Source organism: Oreochromis niloticus, linkage group LG10, assembly GCF_001858045.2.
Source record: "Oreochromis niloticus isolate F11D_XX linkage group LG10, O_niloticus_UMD_NMBU, whole genome shotgun sequence".
Lineage (NCBI taxonomy): Eukaryota > Metazoa > Chordata > Actinopteri > Cichliformes > Cichlidae > Oreochromis > Oreochromis niloticus.
The window spans coordinates 16164418-16185253 of NC_031975.2; the positions used below are offsets into that span (position 1 = coordinate 16164418).

The 20836-nt window shown below is 41.3% G+C and overlaps 1 protein-coding gene across 1 annotated transcript in view; it reads right to left on the reverse strand.

The window, feature by feature from the left end:
- The window catches only part of pds5b (PDS5 cohesin associated factor B), a 30612-nt gene that overhangs the window by 3508 nt on the left and 6268 nt on the right, over positions 1-20836 (reverse strand). Inside the window, exons 2-28 of the mRNA XM_013266133.3 lie at positions 18833-18960; positions 18380-18583; positions 17914-18000; positions 14111-14208; positions 13207-13333; positions 12751-12831; positions 12091-12231; positions 11202-11317; positions 9962-10056; positions 9643-9788; positions 9188-9339; positions 7360-7473; positions 7155-7236; positions 7019-7067; positions 6748-6887; positions 4495-4610; positions 4276-4381; positions 3620-3780; positions 3304-3427; positions 2306-2464; positions 1920-1988; positions 1606-1742; positions 1264-1387; positions 891-1095; positions 685-799; positions 409-541; positions 181-300 (exon numbers count right to left, since the gene is read on the reverse strand). Coding sequence (XP_013121587.2) covers positions 181-300; positions 409-541; positions 685-799; positions 891-1095; positions 1264-1387; positions 1606-1742; positions 1920-1988; positions 2306-2464; positions 3304-3427; positions 3620-3780; positions 4276-4381; positions 4495-4610; positions 6748-6887; positions 7019-7067; positions 7155-7236; positions 7360-7473; positions 9188-9339; positions 9643-9788; positions 9962-10056; positions 11202-11317; positions 12091-12231; positions 12751-12831; positions 13207-13333; positions 14111-14208; positions 17914-18000; positions 18380-18583; positions 18833-18940 — 3309 coding nt within the window. The 5' untranslated portion in view covers positions 18941-18960. The remainder of the gene's footprint in view (positions 1-180; positions 301-408; positions 542-684; positions 800-890; positions 1096-1263; positions 1388-1605; positions 1743-1919; positions 1989-2305; positions 2465-3303; positions 3428-3619; positions 3781-4275; positions 4382-4494; positions 4611-6747; positions 6888-7018; positions 7068-7154; positions 7237-7359; positions 7474-9187; positions 9340-9642; positions 9789-9961; positions 10057-11201; positions 11318-12090; positions 12232-12750; positions 12832-13206; positions 13334-14110; positions 14209-17913; positions 18001-18379; positions 18584-18832; positions 18961-20836) is intronic.

The window sequence follows — 20836 nt, forward strand, 5'->3', positions numbered from 1 at the left end:
TTTTTCCCCTTTTTGATAATTTCTCTTCAAACAAGGACATGTTTATACAAAACTTAAGGCTGCTACTTTCTCATAACTCTTCGGAAGTATCTGCTAACACTAGCAATGCTGTCGTTTACTCATTTTAACAAAGTGAAAAATGTTTTGGATGTCTAAACTCTTTAGAGTGCGGACACCGACCTTGTCTGGTTTGGTAAAGAAGCGTGATGGCAGCACGGGGTCCTTTGGAGACTCCAGGCTGTAGGTGGTGCTCTTCGACATGATAATGTGCATGGCAACGTCACACACTGTGTAGAGTTTCTGCACAAGGAAGAAACAACAAACACACGTCAGGGCAGCACTGACGCCGGCAGCTGAAACACTGGCTGGATATCTACTGTCCATATTAGCAGCACGTTAAATGAGCACCTCATTAGTTTTGGGATCGGTGGCGGCCTGGGCGTCTTTCGTCTGCTTGATGTTTTCCACCATTTTTCTAATGAAGGCGTGGCTGTTGTTCTCATTCTTGGCCATGATAATCTCAAGGACAAACCACAGAGCCCTAACCAGGACGGCAAGTTTGACATTAAAAGGTACAAGTCATGAATAACCATCATAAAAACAGACTAAACCAGGTTGGAATATTAAAAACCGATTTAAGAGATCATTTAATTTTTTTCAATGACTTTATGATACACCGCTTACTCTTTAATTTCCTTTAGCTGCTCGATGTCTTGTACTTTGACATAGTCTGGGTCGTGTGCCAGAAGGTGGATGGTGTAGGGCACCACATACTCCGGCAGCAGAGAGAACAGCTTGTCTGCGGGTACACACACAGTGAATATAACACCGATAACACCACCACCCTCAAATGTCATCCGAAATCATCGGATATCGTTTGGTTTCTTTACCGCTGAGGGCAGCGTGCTGTTTGAGGTACTCGCGGCGTATGTTGACGTTTTTCACCAGGCACTGGCGAGCGTGAGCCCGCCTCTCCTTAACGGGGTCCTTGGCGCACAGAGCAAACACTGCCATGTATTCTAGCGGTAGCCGCAGACGGCACAGGCCCCGGTGAAGCTTCTGGGCAAAACACTGTCGCACCTGGTAGCACTCATCCTATAGCACAAAGAAGAGGACACGGAGAACAGGACACGCGATGATGAGGAGGATGAAATGGGACAAAATGTCAGGGAGAAGAGGCAGAGGTGGAGTAAAGATGAGCTGAACAGAAAAGGACTTAAACTGAAAATGCAGAGCCGGCAAATTAAATATGGCAGTTCTTACGTTAATGACGAGCGCGCACAGCTGATATTGCTCCAATGTGATGATTTCGTGATAGCAGGGCTCCTGTGCCAGCTTCAGCAGGGCGCACGCCGCCGCCAGCCGCAGCCTCGACATGTCTGGTTTGCTAGAAAGAAACAAGAGGAAACAGATTTCTTTATTTATCTACAAACGTTCTTACCATCAAAGCCCCCAAAGGTCCAGAGCACCCATTAAAAGTGAGCGCTTCACTGAAAATTACACGATCTTAATCTGAGGACAAAGCTTTCTTTGAGCTGCTCAAGGGGCTGACACACACAGGACCTTAGGTTTGTCTGAGAAGCACCGTTTATTTATTTTATTTACCCCATCTTGCCCTGTTCTGTTAGGTCTCCATCGCTGTGTAAGATAGCAGTCAGCATCCTCAGGGTGGAGTTGCCCGATTTGCTCTGGTTGTTCTTCACGCCTAGTAACCACCTCACCATCAGCTTGATGCCCTGGATCTGAATGAGGAAGATGAAAGAGCCAAAGATTAAGTGTTTTGCATTAATACATCAAGAGTGTGACAAAATAATTAGGAGAATTCTGGCACAGAGTAATCTTCAGATTAAACTACTTAAAAAACAAAAACAGCAGCCAGATGGAGCTTTTGAAGAGACAAACAAACGTTCACTGCTGACCTTGGCCATGGTCTCTGGGGACACTTCATCATCGGGAACCCAAAGTTTGGTTGTTTTCTTTCCTGGGATCTACAAATAACACAAACAATTGTAATAATTCACATAAACGGAGACTTTAGGTCAACACAGCTGGGAATATTTATACAGCACATTTAAGCCAAAGTGTAATCAGAAGAAAAAACCCACTAATAATAATTAAATGAGTAAAATAAGACTAATTACATCAAAATGAAAAGTAATTAAAAAAAAGTTACAAATAATAATAGTGAAGGAGATGCACCAATCTGAAGCTGAAAAGGCTAAAGAGAAGAGGCATGCTTAAACACTGCAGAACAGCAAGAGGTATATGTGGATGCGTGGGTGTGTATACTCATGCGAGCGTATACCCTGTCGTTCATGAGCAGATCCTTCACAATGAAGTTGGCGACTAGAGATTTGAGAGGTGCGGCAAACTGTTCTGGGGCCAGCTGGGCCAGGTGACCCAGGGTGGTCAAAGGAGTGATGAGCTGCTCCAGGTTAGCAGTGTCCAGACTTTTATGAAGAGGCTGAAGAAACACACAACATGTCACTGACACAGTTTTAGGAGCACATAAAAAAAATAAATCGTGGTTTAAATCTCAGGATCAATTTGATGTAAAGTTCAGTTCATTATTATTTCAAACATATACATTGACCAACATTTCATAATATCATTCCATGCAGTTGTTTGAAAAGGAGTAGGCAGAAGTATATACTTATTTAGCCCTACCCCATTAGGTTTACATCTTAATCATTTCCTCATCATCTAAATTTGAACAACAAAAACTTATACAATGGTTTCAACTTAGAACAAAACGTCAAAAAAAATATTTTCTCATATTCAACTATATAAACTATGTTTAGATTTACTAATTTGCAAAAGAAAGTAAACATCACTTTGACTCCTGTCTTGAGTTAATTGCATTTTCTTCATTCTTATACTTATTAAAATTTCTTTTTTCCAGTTTTATTTTAAACTGGTTTATATCACTACTGACCTTTATTTCTTCTTTTAACTCATTCCAGAATTTAACTCCCGCTATTGAAATAGACATCCTTTTCAAAGTTGTTCTTACTCTTTGTATTTTTAAATTCCACTTCCCTCTAACATTATACCTCCCTTCTCTCTCTAAGAACCATTTACTTATTTCGATTGGCAGCATCCCTTTCCTTGCCTTATATATTATTTGCACTGTTTTAAACTTCACCAGATCCTGGAATTTCATGGCTTGCGTCTTAATTAAGAGTGCATTTGTGTGAGCCCTATACCCCTCCTGATTTATTAATCTAATAGCCCTTTTTAGCCCTCTCTCATTGACCACATAGATAAAAACCTGGCACCAACGTGACTGACTGGCTGACTGACCTCAAAGATTTGGGCAAAGTGTGTGTCTCTGTTGCTGAACATGGCATTGATGCAGTGGATGGCATATTTAGCCTGGCGGGGAGGGCCTCTCTTGGCTTTGGCCTGTAGTACCGGCAGTAGAACACTTGGGGGAGCAGACGGGAGAACACCATTAACAACAAAAATACAGCAGAAAGTTGTGTCACAGGTCATGCACAGAGCAGCGTATCCTTAGTCAGTGTATAAATAATGCATCCCTGCATTCCAGGAGTGTCACTGCACATTACACAGCACTGCAAGGCAAACAAATCAGCCAAATTTGGTTCATGAAACTCACGATTTGATGTGAGGAAAACTCTCCTCCATCTTGCTGCCTGTATTCTTGAAGATCTGCAGCGCTGCCTCTGCCACCTTCTCGTCATCCATTTTCAAACAGCCCAGCAGAGACTCAAACGTCTCTGCAGAGTGGAATGACACTGGATGTGTGAATGACAGCACCTGCGAGTGATGAAAGATGAGTCAAACAGCTGCACCGAGTACAATCAACGCCTTTTCCACCTTACTGACATTTAAAACAAGAAGAAAGAAAAGAAAGAAGGATGAGTGATATTTTAAGCAAACCGTAAAGGGTGGAAAAGATGTGCAATGTGTTTCAGTCATCATTAATTATCTGTTGTGTTTGTGTCACTATAAAAAGGCAGGAGAGATATCATCCATCACCGAGTGCTTCTTTTTTTTCTCGTCACGCCACAATTTCAACCAACAACAATTTATTTATCACTGATTACTAGACTGCAGGTAGCAATTGACACGACAGCAGCAGAAGTTACTGAGTGACTGTAAATTATAGGCTCTGCAATCATTCCTGCAGGTATTCTATTTTTGTTAAATGGTGCACTCACACACGATAATGAGAAGGCTTACAACAGAGTATCCATCGTGTGAATCTGCAGATAAACACCACAGGCGTTTGTGTTTATTACTGATTTTTACCTTCAGCAGTTCCAGCCCTGCTCTGATGGCCTCTTCAGTAGGAACACCTTCCTCTTCATCATCAGCTGTTCCATCTATGGATTTGTTTACCTGTTTTATCAGAGCACTGATAGATGATGGTAGAGATTAATTTTCTGCACGCTGGACTCAGATATGGCTGTTATTTGCATCCTTTTTATTTATTGGATGAGCTAAAATTTGCATCCTGACACACAGTACCTGATGGACTCTGTGTCGATGTGCACAGGAGCAATCCTCTCCAATAGGAACTTCACCATTTCCAGGAATGGATTGCTGGGTTGTTTGGGGCTTCCAAGTTTTTTAGTGATGTCTCTCTGAAAGGATGACAATGAAAGACGTCAATTTATTTATGTAGCACCAAATCACAACAATGCGAAGACCCTAACAGAGAGAAAACTCCACCAATCAGACGGCCCCCTATGAGCAGGCACTTTGTGGCAACACTTACAGCACCAGCTCAGGATTTTATGACCGTAAGTCTACAAAATAAAAATGTCTAAAACTCACAACTGTAATATTCTCTGGGTCTTTTCAGTATTGCCAAACCAAAGCCACCTGGAGTGATATTTCACAGCTGGACTAAAATCTAATGCTGCTTTTTCCTCATTTTTTTTAAAATGTGGAAATACAAACAGCAGCATGAACGCCTAACATCTCATATACTCACAGCAGTGAGCATCATCATTTAATTCACTTAATTGTTGCCAACTTAGCAAATCTGCTGCAGGATTAAGCAACAAGAAAGAAAATACCAAAAATACTTTCTAGTGAAATACAGTATTGTGCAAGTGTCTCATGCCTCCCCTCATTTCTTTCCATTTTCCTAGGAAAATGGGAAATAAGCACAGTGCATATAAAGCAAAAACAGAGTCTGTGCAGTTCTAACAGGCTTGAAAGTCAATATTTGGTATGACCACCTTTATTCATCATTACAGACTGAACTCTCTTAGCTGATTTTTCCTGTAATTTCTTTAAGTAATCTTCAGGGGTACTTCTCCAGACGTCTTGAAGGACATGGCTGCCTTTCGTTCTGTTCTCTGTCCACATGAAAGCACACTGCTTCAATGATATTGAGGTCCGGGCTCTTGGAAAGCCAATCCTTGACAGATAGTGTTTCACTGTGTGCTTTTCTATCCAGGTATGCTTTTACTGCACAGGCAGTGTATTTGTGATCATTGTCATCCTGAAGCTGCTGCCAATCAGATGCTCTCCAGAAGGTACTGGATGTTGGATCAAAATCTGATGGTACTTTTCTGCATTTGTGCTATTCATTTTCAGTCCAGGTCCTGTATAACTTGGCATACCTGAGCCTTTTCTGTTTCCTTTCTTTAAGAATGGCTTCTTCACAGCCACTCTTCCACTGACACCATTTCTGATGAGGCTTCAGTGAGTAGCAGATGGATCAACTGAAGGTCTCTAGGCATTTCTGAGGTCCTCTGTCAGGGCTTTGATATATTTTCCTCCCCTAATTCTTAAGATGGATCTTTAGGTCTGACACTTTTTTTTGTCCTCGACTTGTCTAGTTTCCTCAAATTTTAAAGGACACACTGCACCTCATGCTGAGATATGACAAGTTTTTGCCCAGTAGCTCTTTTCGAATCACCGTCATGTTGCAAAAACAGACTGTTATCCTTGGCAATGTTCACAGATTCAACTAACGAAACAGGAAAACGTTTGTTTATGCATCAGGCTGCTACTAACAAAGTGTCTGAGGACACAATGTAAAATTGTATCTTTGCTAAGTTGTTTGTGCAGACAACGCTAGCGCACAGGTGCCTTTTTTGTGCTTGAATGATTCAAAGGTCAATGTTTTACAAACAAAAAGAAATCCTCTGTATATGATTAGGTACCATAAATAGATTAAAAATGAGTGAAAAAGCAGCCGATGTCCAAAGAAAAACTTTGAAGGATCTTCAGAAAGCCGGGAGAATTACTGCTCAAGACAGCTACAGTCACACGTCTCAGTCTGTCTTCTGTGTTCAGCGAGTGACAGAGAGAGAAAAATTATGGCGGGCAGCCCTAATAAAATCCTCCTTACAGCGGAGCGGGGGTGGATTGTTTCAATACATTTCCCCACCGTGACAACGATCGGTCACTGAAACTGTCATGAAACCAAGCTGCCATCATGCTTCATGAAAACTAAAACTATAAAACATTTTAAACACACCTTTGAAATGTACTAAAGTCAAGTAACTGCTTAGTTAAAGGTTATTACAGATTATATATAATACAGAAAAGGATACTTTGGACTCAAAATACTGACATATGTGTATAAAAGTGTCGTCTTATGCACAAAAATTGGAAGATGTGAACTCTATGAACAAATAAGTACATTTACGACTACAGTACCTATATGAAGAATCGGGTCAAATAACACAAAGCTAGTGGAGGGATGAAAGCATTTCGCTTAAAGGAAACCACATCGTTATCTCTAAGAAACTCAACACTCACCACACAGACTTCAGCTTGCTTGCAAGAGCACGCGGGGCTGACCAAGGTTTCTAACTGATCTCTGATTCGCTCATCATCATCCAGGACCTGAGCCAGCTTCTTCACAAAGTCCTGAGCCTTGCCAGGGTCTGGCAGGTTCCCTGTTCACACAGAAATTTCAGCATGTCACAGTGAAATCGATGTGAAATAAGGGTGAGAAGGTCACCCTGAGATCGCTTTTGTTCATTTTTCCTGTTTGAAAGGACGTGCTGAATTCAGAGAGATGCCTTACTTGTGATCACCATGACTTTGGCAAACACAGCCTTGTTGGACGCTTCAGACTGAAAACAAACAAACATACAGTTACAAAAAACCTTTTAGAGACAAGTATAGTGCAGTTATTAAAGTGTGTGGTGTGCGTTAGTTACCTTGGGTTTTTTGATCAGGTCCAGCAGGTCTTTGACATGGTGTCTCAACAGATTCTGGCACTTCCACATCTCATTCAAAGCTCTGCAGGTAAAAAAAAGCGAGGGAGTGGTGGTAAAAAAAACAAACAAACAAAAAAACACAATGATGCGTTTGTCAGGCCTCCTTTAATACACGTTGTTGCATAACAATTAAAAACAGACTTACTTAACAGCATTTGTGTCCAGGGTGGCATACAGGTAGTACAGACACTTCATTCTTTCAGTGGTTTCCAGGTTGTGAGGAACCATGTACTGGGCAAAAACCCGCTCCACCAGCAACCTGTATGCACCGAGGGCAGATTTTAAGGAGAAAATTAAATAATTAATGATAAAATAATAAAAATGTTTGGGTGCGAGTGGTTAGTAATAGTTATTAGATCATAGCTGGCATAGAAAGCAGCAGCTGAACCTTTAACTAAAACCAGAAGAGAGATATGACATCACTCTTGAGCATCTCTACACTGGTTGCTGATTCGATTTAGTACTCTTACTAATGGCTCCTGGGAGCTTTTCTTTACTGCAGACATTACTTCATTACTTATTTAAATTAGCCCATTAGCCTGTGGGCAGCCAGAAACCCTCGACAAAACCGTGCTGGCAGCTCCTGGGTCTAAATTCAAGTCTAGACGGGACTGCGCCTTTAACGTCAGGGCACCTCGGCTCTCGAAGGGCCTGCATTCAGAGCTCAGACTCAAACTGCCATCAGCGCACCGACTGATCCCATAAATATTCTCTTTCACTCTTGCTGCTGTCCTTCTGTAACAAATCACCTCTGAATCTCCACCCACTCCACCCTGCCTGGACTATCTTCTTCACCTCTCTCGTGCACCACCTGCTGCTTTGGATGGCTGACCGCACATATTTAAACTCCTCTACCTTCACTGTCTCTACTCCTTGCATCTTCCTGCCTCCCTCTCATTCACACGCACGCACGCACACGCACACACACACACACACGAGTATTCTGACTTCCTTCTATTGACTTTCATTCCTCTTTACTCCACATCATACCTCCACCTCTCCAGGGTGTCTTCCACCTACTCCCACTTAAGATCACAGTCATCTGTCACACCTCTTCACTGTCTCTCAGCCCTTATTATGGTGCTGCACCACCATCACACACACCGCACTGATATGTAAATTAATTAATTCAAACATAAGCTCAAATGTCAACACTCGTCACAACAACAAAAAACCCTTTTCAGCCTTTATGCGCTGAAGTTTCAGTTTTTCAAGGGGAAACTGCTGAACCAACACAAGTAAGGCTACCCTGTGTGACGTTCACACAACACACATTCATACACTCCGACAACATTGCGCACTTTTCCTGTCGGCAGCTGAGTGGCTCCACTGCAGCAGAGGACACCTACACCCACAGAAAGTCCACTGAGATTTGAGCCCGACGCCTCGTTCTCTTCCTCTCTCTTTTCTTTTACTCAATTTAGGCTTTAAAAAACCAATCTCAGTTTGCCTCGTATCAGCTAATCTACTTCTAATTCAGCTGGTGACATTTTGCAGAATGATGCTGTCCATGTTGAGTAAGTGTAGGTGGAGAGATGGAGAAACAATCACACACCATCAAAGTGATGCTGCTCAAAGAATAATAAAAAGTCCCACGCACACAACTCGCTTACAAAAATATTTGGGACTGCTTTACATTATGAGCCTCAGCAGGGTGACAGAACCAGTCTCTCTTCCTCCATACAGCTATGACACCGCACTGATAAATACAGTGCAGAGAAAGGTGGATATTAAAGGCTGATTTTAATGTTTCTTCTGGGAATAAACTTGTTAGAGGTCATTTTCTACATTCAGTTAGTTATCCACAGAGCAGGAATTGTTCATCACAGTAAATTAAGACTCTGAAATGCACCACTACAAACACTTTTTCCACTGCAATCACACAAAAAGTTAAAAACTCCCAGGTACAAAATGAATATGTTTTGAACTTGTCATGAATTTACTGTAGCCGACAGAAAAACATGCACACAAACCTGTCATCAATGCTGTTCTGGTAGTAGATGTGCAGCAGCTTGTCTTTGATCCAGGAAATCTGTTTTGAGGCCTCCCTCCCGCCTTCTCCCTGCAGCGAGTACTTCCTGTAGATCGATGCAAGGCCCATCATGGCCTCCTTACGCACGCGCCACTGACGGCAGATTAAAAAGAAAACGTTTCAATGCAACAACTAGTTAGAAAATAAAATTTTCAACGGGCAGGTGCAGTGGCTGATGTGATTGTTTACTGCCATTTAAGCCAAACATGTACCAAAAAAAACATCAATAATCAAATTATAAATATCACCATTAGATCAATAAACCCAGAACAAACAACAACAACAGTGTAACTATATCTGAAACAATCTGATACACCGTCATCATCAATAATAAAATAATACTAATAATAACAACATCATCATTATCGACCAGGATTAAAAAAAACCATGACTTACTCTCTTGTCCAAAGTCCTCTCCTTTACATAATTGAGCAGTGCATCGTTGACTAGAGATAAATCCTTCTTGGCAGCCGTTACTATAGAGACAATGACATCATGGCGAATAGCCTCCTCTGGGTCATGTGATCTGACCCTCAAGTATTCTGGGAAAGGAAACAGGAACAAATGAGTGGGACGTGAGAGGACTGGCTACCTCGAACGCAAAGAAAGCACCAGGCAGCCGCTTCTCATTTCATGTCGAGCACACACTCGAGCGGCCTTCACGCAGATGCAGTTCTCAGCACACAAAAGCATGAACGTGTCTGTGTGTTTTTACCTGTGAGGTCTTTGGCCAGGTCTGGGTGGTTCATGAGACAGTGACTGGCGAATTTGACACACTCCAATCTGATAGGCACGTGGATGTCATTAAACCTTTTTTGAGAAAAGAAACTGACGTTAATGTCGGCGACTTTAAAAGGTGGCTCGTACATGAACACAGATCTAAGAAGACGGCGTCTCATGTGGGTAACACAACATACATCAACAAGCTCACGTTATATTACACTCTCAGTCACATGACTCCCACCAAACCCTCCCACATATTTTGGACACACAGTAAAATTCAGGTATATTGGGGCCGAATATGTCTAACTAAGTCAGATAAGCTAGCTAAGCTGCATTGTATTGACAGGGTCGAACACTGTAAAACTAATGAGATACAAATTACAGCCCAGACTCTCTTTGTGGATTAACAGCAGCATGTAATCTGTTTAACTGTCTAAAGACAGGCTTCACCAGACTCTCCCAATGGGTTTAAGAGATATATTAAGGTGAAAAAACTCACACTTCTGGTGTGTGACGTGCTCAGTGTCACACACATCCTGATATAAGAGAACCCAGTAGATTCAATTTTATTTCTCATGGTAAGAGCAGGAAACTGTAGATATGCTGCATGTAAGCAGTCTACTGCTAACGTTGGCATCTGTTTGTTTCTGTTCTACTCTGTGCTCTCACCTACTCTACTTTAATACATAGTATTATCTATGAGCCACTAAAGGGTCAGTCCACCCACAATTCCACACCTGAAAACTGCTTGATCAGCTGCAGGAAGTACTCTCAACTCTTCCCTTTGTTCTCTGCAAGACTTGATTTTATAATACAACTGTACGACTGTTCAATGCAACACCATGACACGTGTACATTAACGACAAGCACAGTTCTATTTTTCTCATTTATTTAAATGAGTGTTCACACTCGATTCTCCATCTGTCTTTGTTTTGATCATCTCTCCAGCCTATGGCCCACAGATCGCTGTGTTTTATCACACAGGATTTGTGTGGAATTCATGTAGTAATGATCAGAAAGTGAAGAATCCAGTGTAACCACAAAAAAAGAAACTATATTTAGTTTTAATATGGTTTAAAATATAGTGCTAATCCAAAAGTGAACCAGACAAGCTAAAAAACAAAAGATGATTTTTTTGTCTCTTTGAAAGCACCTAAAGGGCAAAGTTATCAATCAAAATGATCCATCGCGATTATAGAGACATTTGTCAGATCCACAACACTGAATCCCACCTGCCCAGGTAACACTGCCAGAGTGGTTTGTTCTGCGCAGCCAACTCCGAGTCCTTGGCTCCAAACATCTTAGCCAGCAGCTTCACCACCTGCAGCCTCTCATCATTATCATTACTCTGCAGAGACGAGTGGGGAAAGAGAAAGAGACGGGGAGAGAAATGATGCACCAAAATTGGCTGCGTCGATTGGAACGAGGTGCCAAGTCATTTACATTAACTACACAGGAAACATTACCATTTTCATAACAGACAATGGCAGTACTTTCTTTGGTATCAATCTTGTTTGCGAATCAGCAGCAAGACAAAGGCAGACGAGGAAGGAAGAGGGAAGGGGTGAGTGTGAAAGAAAGACAAAAGCGCAATAGGGGGAGGAAAGAGGAAAGAAAGAGTGAGAGATAAAAAGATGAAAAGAGCACGAGTGAGAGAAAGGCAAAGGGGGAGCGAGCATCAGAAAGAGAGAGCGAGAGCGAGAGGTTCTAGTCTAAAGCAGAGAGATTTTATCACAGCTATTATTTTGAGGAGACAGCAGTGATCCTCACTCCCTATGAACAGTTAATGAGCGTTATCCATCAGCGGGATGCCTTTATGAGACACTGCAGAGGCAACATTATGCTGACTGGCTGACTGCTTTATCTTTCTAATATGAATCAACAAACCTGCAGAGAAAGTGAAAATGTGCAGTTCTGTGTGTAATGGCTCCAAGAATTAAGGCTTTTGCAGTTTGACTGTACTTATAATATCAATACTTATTGAAGCATTTCTGCTTAATCTTAAACTACTACTAATATCACAATGCAACTGCTTTAAAAATATTCAATTCTGATAAATGTCATAATATTACACACAAAGATTAAAAAAAAATAATAAATGTGTGTGTTTTTTCCCAATACCTTGAGCTTGAACTCCAGCTGCGGCAGCACTGAGAGCAGCAGGTGGCTGTCTATGTTGTAAAGCTCCAAGATGAGGTCAAAAACGTGCTCAGACAGATCGCTGACTGAGGTCTTTCCCAGCATCAGCACCTGGTTGAAAAACTGATGCAGACGACAGAGCAGGAGGAGTAAAGATTACTGATGAAACTCTTACATGATCGCACGACTCAAACTGGGACTGCGTTAGTGGAGAGAGGGGTAAGTACACATGTGCAAGACCACAAATCATCGTACGTATCTGAGATCCATCACAGAACAGCTATTGAATGTGGGAGGGATTCAGTATTTTAACCAAGGACGTGTAAACCAGGTGGATTAGGAGGCATTAGAAGTTTGGCGTAATGTTAACCATATCTCTTAGCTTCATTAGCACAAATATGAAACTCCTACAGCACAGAAACATTTCAAGCATGGCAGGCTGTGCTTTAAGTAGAGTTAATATCACATTCCTCATATCACACTACACGCCACCAACTTCAGAGCCACAGTTACACCTCTGAAAGTATCACTTTTGAGTGTTATGACTGTTAACAGGTTTAAATATGACTATGTCTCCTGTGTTAAATGAAGTAAAGGATTAAAACAGCTCTATAAATAAGAGTGTCAAAGATTTTATCTTACATTGGTGATGTAGGGTTCAATAGCCTGGGCAGTCCTCTTCAGCAAAGCTTTGGCCAGGTCATAGGCTTGTTTATTCAAATTCTGGATAACAACAACAACAAAAACAAATTGGTGAATAAAACAGCAAATCACAGCAATATTCAGAGATGTGACTGTGAAAAATGAGGGTGTAGTCCATCATCTCTTGTCTGAATGCCATTTGGATAGTTCGGGAGCAGATGTCCACACATTCTTGTGGACCAGTGCTTAAGCTGCTTTACCTCTTCCCACCTGCAGGGGTCTCACTGAATTAGAGAGTATGGAAAATCATATTGGCCTCAGTCTAGTGAACATTTCAATTCATTTAAGGCTTTCCTTTACCGAGCCGGTTCTACTTGGATCATCTTTTGTGGCAGTACTACGAGCGCGTTACTGAGACAGTTAAACGGATGCGCGTTTGCACTTCACCCGACGTACCTTGTGCGCTGGCACTAGATTGACCAACACGGTGTCCAGCAGCTCCTGCGATACGGTGTCTCCCTCACAGATGATGGAGCTCATCAGATCCACCATATGCATGTGCACTTTCTGGTTGTGCCCGTTGCTAGGGAAACAATGCACAAAAGGTCAAAGATTAAGGAAGGACTCTTTGTATAACTGATGTGACTTGTTGTTTTTCTGGCAGGACCTCTCATTTCAAAAAGTAACCTTCCTCACAAACAAAACACTTTGTGTCTTTAAAGATGCACAGCTCACACAAAGGGTGGGTAAACCTGCTTATAATGATCTGCACTACAGTAGGGCAGCAAAGCTTATTAGCTAAATTTAAATCTGATTGTCTTCCTTAACAGTACCAAGCATTACCAGTTTCATTATGTCGCACTCTCTGGAAACCACTTCCACACATATTGACACCATCTCACCAACACCTGCTGGATCACTGAGAATATTTTAAATGGAAAGCAGGCTTCTTTAGATTCTTTCAATGCAGTAAAAAAAAGCACTGTGTTGGCACAACCTTGACACAGACAACCACAATTTCTTTCCAGTGGCAAAGAGCCAGATTCTGTACTGCAGAATTTAGCCCTGGAGGTTGTTTTCAGCACAGTAAAATTGAGAGGTGGTGGGGGGGTTAGAAGAAAAAAGAAGAGAGGCGAGAGGGCAATCACTTAGAAACAACTGTACCGCTACTGTGCATTTTTACGATGCAGCAGCAAAGACAATTTTCAGGTGTTTGAATCACAGCAGCTTAGCGCTGTCAGGACTGCAGCAAGGCAAAAAAATAAAGGAAGGAATAAAAATACAAATCTGGGCACAGACACACATGCAGTACACCATGAAAAACAAGGTGGTTGGTTGTGACTTATAAATAGGGACTCACTTGATGACCTGGAAGAGAGTTCTGTAGAGCTGGGTGAAAATCTCATTGCTGTCTTCAAGCTCAAAGCAAATATTGTAGGATTTCACCCATGCGATGTTCTGGGATAAAAAAAAGAAAAAGAGGTGACAAGATATATATGAAAACATTCATGCAGTACAGCTGTGTTTTCTTGTCAAGTGGTTAAAACACTTATAGCTTTCAAAGTTGATATGGTGACAAAATTCAGCTCTTATGAATGAGCATCAGCTCAGTGAAGTGTGCATGCGTCCATCTGCTGAATGCTCCTTCCCCCTTTAATTTAATTTTCAATTCAATTTTATTTATCTAGCACCAAATCACAGCAGCGGTCTTCTCAAGATGCTTTAAATTGTATCACAGAGATAAAGCCCAACAATCACAGAGCACCCTTTGAGCAAGCACTTGGCAACAGTGGGAAGGAAAAAAAAATCCTTTTTAACAGGAAGAAACCTCTGAGAGAACCAGGCTCAAGGAAGAGCAGCAATCCGCCGTGACTGGTTTACCTTCGTTTCTGGTCTCTACCAACCTCTGAAACCCTTTAACAGTTAAACACTCCAATAAGTGTCTCCCATTAAGTTCACTGCCCATTTTCAAACTGGTTTGAGCTGGAGTCCGGTGCTAAATGGGTGCTAGGGTTGGGTACTAAAATACTATGCACGATCCAAAACCTAATAGGCTGTACAAACAAACAAAATATTGACAAGTGGTCCGACAAAATTTCTTACTATCACTATTTACGTACTATTAATCCATAAATATACACTATATGGACAAAAGTACTGGGTCACCTGTATATAACATCTACAGGAGCTTCATATATTAAGATCCTGTAGCTGGTAGAATCTTCCTCTATGGAAGGCTACTGCTACTGTCAATCCAACACATTTGCAGTTGTTGTTTGGTTACAGTCTGTGCTCTCCATCACTGCAGACTTTTCAAAACTCAGATTGCTTTACAACATTTAATGGAAATGCTGCTTGATGCAATACATGCAAAATGGTAGCTTAACATAAGCAGGCTAACACCAACAAGTGCGAGAGACTTACAAGTAAAGCACTCTTGAAACAATAAGTGCAGTAAGTCTGACTGCTCTAGAAGTGCCTACTGTACCGGGTACAGTACTATGTGCAATCTTATACTAATGGTACTTGCTAAACAAGAGGGAAAAAAAAACCAAACAAACAAAGAACCAGCAGCTATAAATGTAATCATTTCCACCTCAAGCTGAGGTAACATTCACTCTTGTTTTTAAAATAAGCTTGAGGGTATTCAGCTGTGACACCGCGCACAGGCAGCAGCCACCTCTTCAGAGGACTGAAATCGGACACTAAAATAAAACTCGCACTCAGTCCCAACAGATAAGGAGAAATGACACCAGAGGAAACAGTATTTCAAGGCAGTGACCAAGTTTAATGATAAAGCATATCAATACTGGCCAGTGCAAGGGCTTCAGTGTATTAGGGCTGCATGGCTCTGCATCTGGCTTGCTCTGATACACACAGCAGAAAGCACTGAAATAGCACAACAGTGGAGAAAGCAAACGTTGAGAAAGAGTGAGAAATTGTTCTTCCACAGCCAACAACTACTCCGTGTGCTGTTAGCACAATTAAAACCTTTGCAGTTCAAAAGCAATTCAAGTACTTCATTTAGCCACCCACTTAACATGCTTAAACATGTAGAAGAGCGACCTTTTCCACTACTCCCACTCTCCACTGATATGTTTTACATATCCACAGCATGTTCTGTAAGGATAACATATATTCTTTAAAGCTAGTTAATATGAACTTGGCCTGCTTTGCAGTTAGTGTGAGCTGAGCTGACTGCAGTAGAGGAAGATTACTAGTCTTCATCAGAACTGCTTAATATGAGGCTGAGACGAGCTCACAGTGATCTTGACCATCAAATTTTAATCAGTTTATACATTAGGGCTGTGCCGTATCATACCATCTGCTATAGTAAGGTACAGATATTTGAAGTGATATAAAAATGTCAAATCATTGCCGTGTGTTTATGTTTCCTAGCGCATTTTACAACACAATAAGCCCAGGCATGTCTGAAAGTGAGAGTTGTGTGTCAGCCTCTGATCCAGTACCTAAAAAAAAGCTCAACAATGCACAATACTTTGTAAAATATGCAAGAATACTGTTCCCTCTGAAGGTGGAACATTGAACTTGTTTCACTGCTTGAGGCTAAAACACACCGCGGAGTACCACCAGGCTACGGAGGAGGAGATACTAACAGCTGGTGACGTGTGACCCAAAGGTAAACAGACAACTCCACCGAGCTTCACTGGAGCACCGTATGACAGGAAGAGCAAACAGTGGATGGAAATTGCTGATGCAGCTACATGGTGGCAAAGCAGGGCTTTAAGTATTTGGTTAAAAAGACTGAGCCAAGTCTCAACATCTCAGGAAGATAATATTTTCCGGTTTTATCACATGACAGTATTGTGCAGGTTGTTGAAGTGCTTCAAGGCTAAATTACTTTAATTATTGTTAAACTGAAGTGTTAAGGGTACTTTCAAAATTTCCGGTGAAAACATTACCTAGGTAAACTATCTCTCTCACGACCATCATGAACACTTGTGCTTAGTTTAAGCATGTACAACCCTTTCTGCCCCCCCCCTCCAAAATACAATAGGTGTAGTTCCGGCTATTAAAACTTTGTATTATATGCTTCCAAAACAGATCATTTGGATTTCGCTGTTGCTGTGTTAACAGTAATCATTAAAAAAAGAGAAAAAACAACTCATTAAACTGGCAAGATTTCCCCCATCTTCAAACGGCCCATTTATGCCCCAGTTATAACTGCAGCTTTAATTACAATCCTAATAATCATTAAGTTGCAGACAAAAGACAATGACTTGCAATTAAAAGCAGTTTGTCTCTTTCATTTTGTGGGGAAATTGCTTCTTGGCACAAACTCATAATTTAATGAAAAACACACACACACACAGCAAATTGAACCACACAAGCAGGAAGAACGAAAAACAAAACAAACCATTAATGAGGGAAAAATCAAATCAAATCAAATCAAATCAGAATGAGATTCTTCAAAGAGCTTCCAAAAATGCTAAAGGCTAATTTAGTTTAAAGAAATAATTTTCTGAAGGCACAGTACATTTTTTAATCCTTTAAATGGAGTTCAGATACAGTTAGCTGCAGTCATTTATTATGCAACCAGGAGTGCACACATGCATTAGGCCTCAGTCACACAAAGTTGGAAGGAAAAGATGTATTCTCCGACCAAACAGAGTGGTTGCTAGGAGTTGTTGAGTGAAATCTATTGCAAAGAGGAAGCCATCCTTTCTCAGTGCACGGCTGACCTTTTACCTGCACAATGCAACGCATGCTGAATGCAAGACTTTACGGTGGCACTTTACCATGCCTTTCAGAGACATCACAAATGCTACAGCCTACTTTATTGTAAAAAAGCATCCCTGCTGCTATTTAGAGATGGTGTCCACACACAGAGCAAAGCCTGCAGCAAAACAAGTAACCAGTATCCATGTGGCTATTCCTGACAGTTCTGTGATGCACAAGCCTCCATTGTAGCAACCAGGTGTACACCTCTTGGTATTTAATGTCACAACAAACAACTCCACACACTCTACTGTTGCAATTAAAGAGCCAGGACAGCACAACCACACCGCAAATTTTGTAAAAGCTAAAATGAAACTTTGATCAAAATACAGCGAGGAGTTCCAAACTACTTGGGATCAAATTCAAATTACTGTGACCAAACCCGCAGCGCTACATGTTAGCCATAAAAGCTCAGTCACGCACCTCCAGCAGGTAGAAGTATCTGTTGAACTGTGCGCTTTTAGTGTCCTCCAGGCCTTTCAGTTGTCTGGTGATGAACATGAAAATGTCCTATACAAAACAAAAACACACATACAGTGAATCCTTCATGTGAGCAGCTGTAGTAAGCAGCAAAATTCAGCCATGATCAAAAAATTACACTAAAGTAAATATAAATACATTGAAAATGTTCAAACTGTTAACAAAGGACACCCACTGAGATTTCCATATAACACACACTGAAATTAAGAGAAGTCACATCTCCACCTGAATGAATTTCAAAGTACACCTGTTGACTGAATATATCAATTTGTCCAATTAGCATTAAATGAACCCTCTAGAGAAGCAGTAGCAGGGTTGTCTAATTAGAAACAGTAACTCTAACAAGACAGAGTGAAGTAATTTCGATAGGTTTAGTTTAAGCTACCGAAGAAATTATGAATCACCCTACCTTAAGTTTGTCTGGGGAAGTGTAAGGGGCCTCTGGGGCATAAATCCTGAATATGTCTGCCAGACAGCAGGCCACCAACAGACGCACATCTTTATCTGGGTGTTTGAGAAAGAAGTCTGAGGCCAGGTGGAGGGCCAGGTTCAGGTAGAGCTCCTTCTCTTCCTCAGAGTCCTGGTCCATGTCCATGAAGGTCTTGACAACCATCTAGAAAAGAGATGGGGTATTTTAAATGTGGGAAGGCAAGTCCCTGTGGTTAATGGCCGAGCAAGGGGTAAAACAATCATCACTCCAAGACAGTGAGGTTTAAAATGGGTTTATTCAGTTACACCAAGAAAAGTGAAACTTTTTTTTTTAAAGATGATTATTCTTTCACTGATATATCAGCAATATTCCTCAATATAAGACCACTCCAAAAACTACTACTGAAGCAGTAATGACCAATCTGACACAGACCTTGAGCCTTCGGACCATTTCCTCCTTGGAGATTTTGTCAGAGATCTCCTTGACCCCCGGGGGGTAGGTCACCTTCCCGTCTGTGGCTCGAGCTTTAGAGTGAGCCATCCTCTTTAGCTCTTCACTGCCTGCAGAGAGACACAAGAGCATTAATTACAAACACAAGAGCAGCAATACTAGTTTGACAGAGAGCAAAGGAAGAGAGTCAAACACCAGAACCTTGAAAACTTGCTGAATCTTGATTTGAGGGGGAAAAAAAAAAAAAAAAGCATGAAAAGGCACAATGTTAACTTCTTGAGACCCACAGGAAATCTTTTTAATACTTTAAAGCTTCTAAAGCAGCCTGAAAGAGAGCAACCTCTGAAATATTCAGCGAGATATTCACAGCACAGCAATAGCTTCCTACAAGCTGTGTCCAGGATGAAATTGCTGTATTCAGAGAGCATGGCTGATTTTTTTTTTTCCTTCCTTGCGAGCTTCTGCTACCATCGTGCTCCACATTTCATTACCGCAGCCACAAGCATTTCAAGGATTTACACCCAGTTTGTATTTTAGGGCATTCACATGATACAAAATGTGCTTTGACGTCCAATTTAGCTGCTCTTAACCAGATAATACATGCTGCACCTTACAAACAACTAAATAAACCATTCCCACTATGGCTTTTTCCCCATTAATGACATTAAAAGCAACAGAAATGTGTGCACCCAGTAAGAAGAATTTACTCTTCACCTAAAGCCTGAATTGTCAGACAAACTAAAGCCTGGCGTACAGTTTATGACTATACCAAGAGCTTGAATGAGCTGAGGGGTGCACTATGAAATCATTTTGACATAGCTAGGCTTTCTTTGTGTTAGCTGGCTTAACAAAATCCCAGTCAGAGATAACAGGTATCACAGCAGCAGTTATCGGCTTTCTTTGTTAACCCGGGATTTCTGCTTCAGGCTCCGTGTACGGTCAGACAAAAAGAGGCATAATTTAACTCTTCTTCTGCACAAAATGGATTAACTGAGTGCAGCCTACTTCAGTCAGAGACATTATCAGAGGAACATGTGATAGAGATCTACGAAAAAAATGTTACTGCAGAAGTCAACAGTGGCATATATAGAAAGAGAGCAAAGCTGCAGAAAATAGTTAATCTTTTAAGCAGAGATCTGTATTTTTCCCCCCCCACTCGGTGCACTCTGAGTGCTCTCAGGCTTTAAAATGAAAGCATTTAAACATCAGTGCATTCAGTTCTGACACGGTACCACAGTCTAATAACAGAGAAGATTGAAATCAAATTAGTTTTTAGTCAGATCAAAGTAAAATTAATTTTACAGACTGAATATTCTTGGTGATTCAAATGAACTGATTAATTTTCTCATTTGTGGGCATTACAGCAGTTTAGAAACAGACTTGACAGCTCTTTAGGATCACGAACAACCAACTGAATGCATGTACACCGCTGTGAATAAGAGGTGCATTTTGATCACTTGTGACATAACCTCTGCAGCATTAGTGCGACATGGCCCAACAGTTTGCATATCTAAAATGTTGTTTAACAGTGAATGGCATTTAAGATTTTAGCTCACAGGTTGAGCAGGTGACCGCATAGTGCAAGGCTATACAGCATACAGCAGCCTGGGCTTAACACCGACCTGATGGCCCTCGCTGCCCCTTTTCTGCCTCATCTTCACTGCACTGTCTAATAAAGTCAGAAGCCTGTGACACAATTACTTAAAAATGGTACTCCAGATTATTTCAACTCTTAACGTAACCTGCTTTGGGCCAGGTTTTTCTAGCTAGGCAAAAAGCGAGTCATCTGTAATGCTGAGAACTCAAACTTTAAGCTCGACATACCTCGCTGACTCATTAATTTAGCTTTGCAGTGCTCCCCTCTGGGCACTTCATGACACTCAGTTCTTGTTGTTCTACCCTCCACTACAACACTAATAGCTATAGAAAAAAAAGTGTAGATATGAGAGTACATTGGCATGATTTAGCCAACCCTAATTAGTGGTA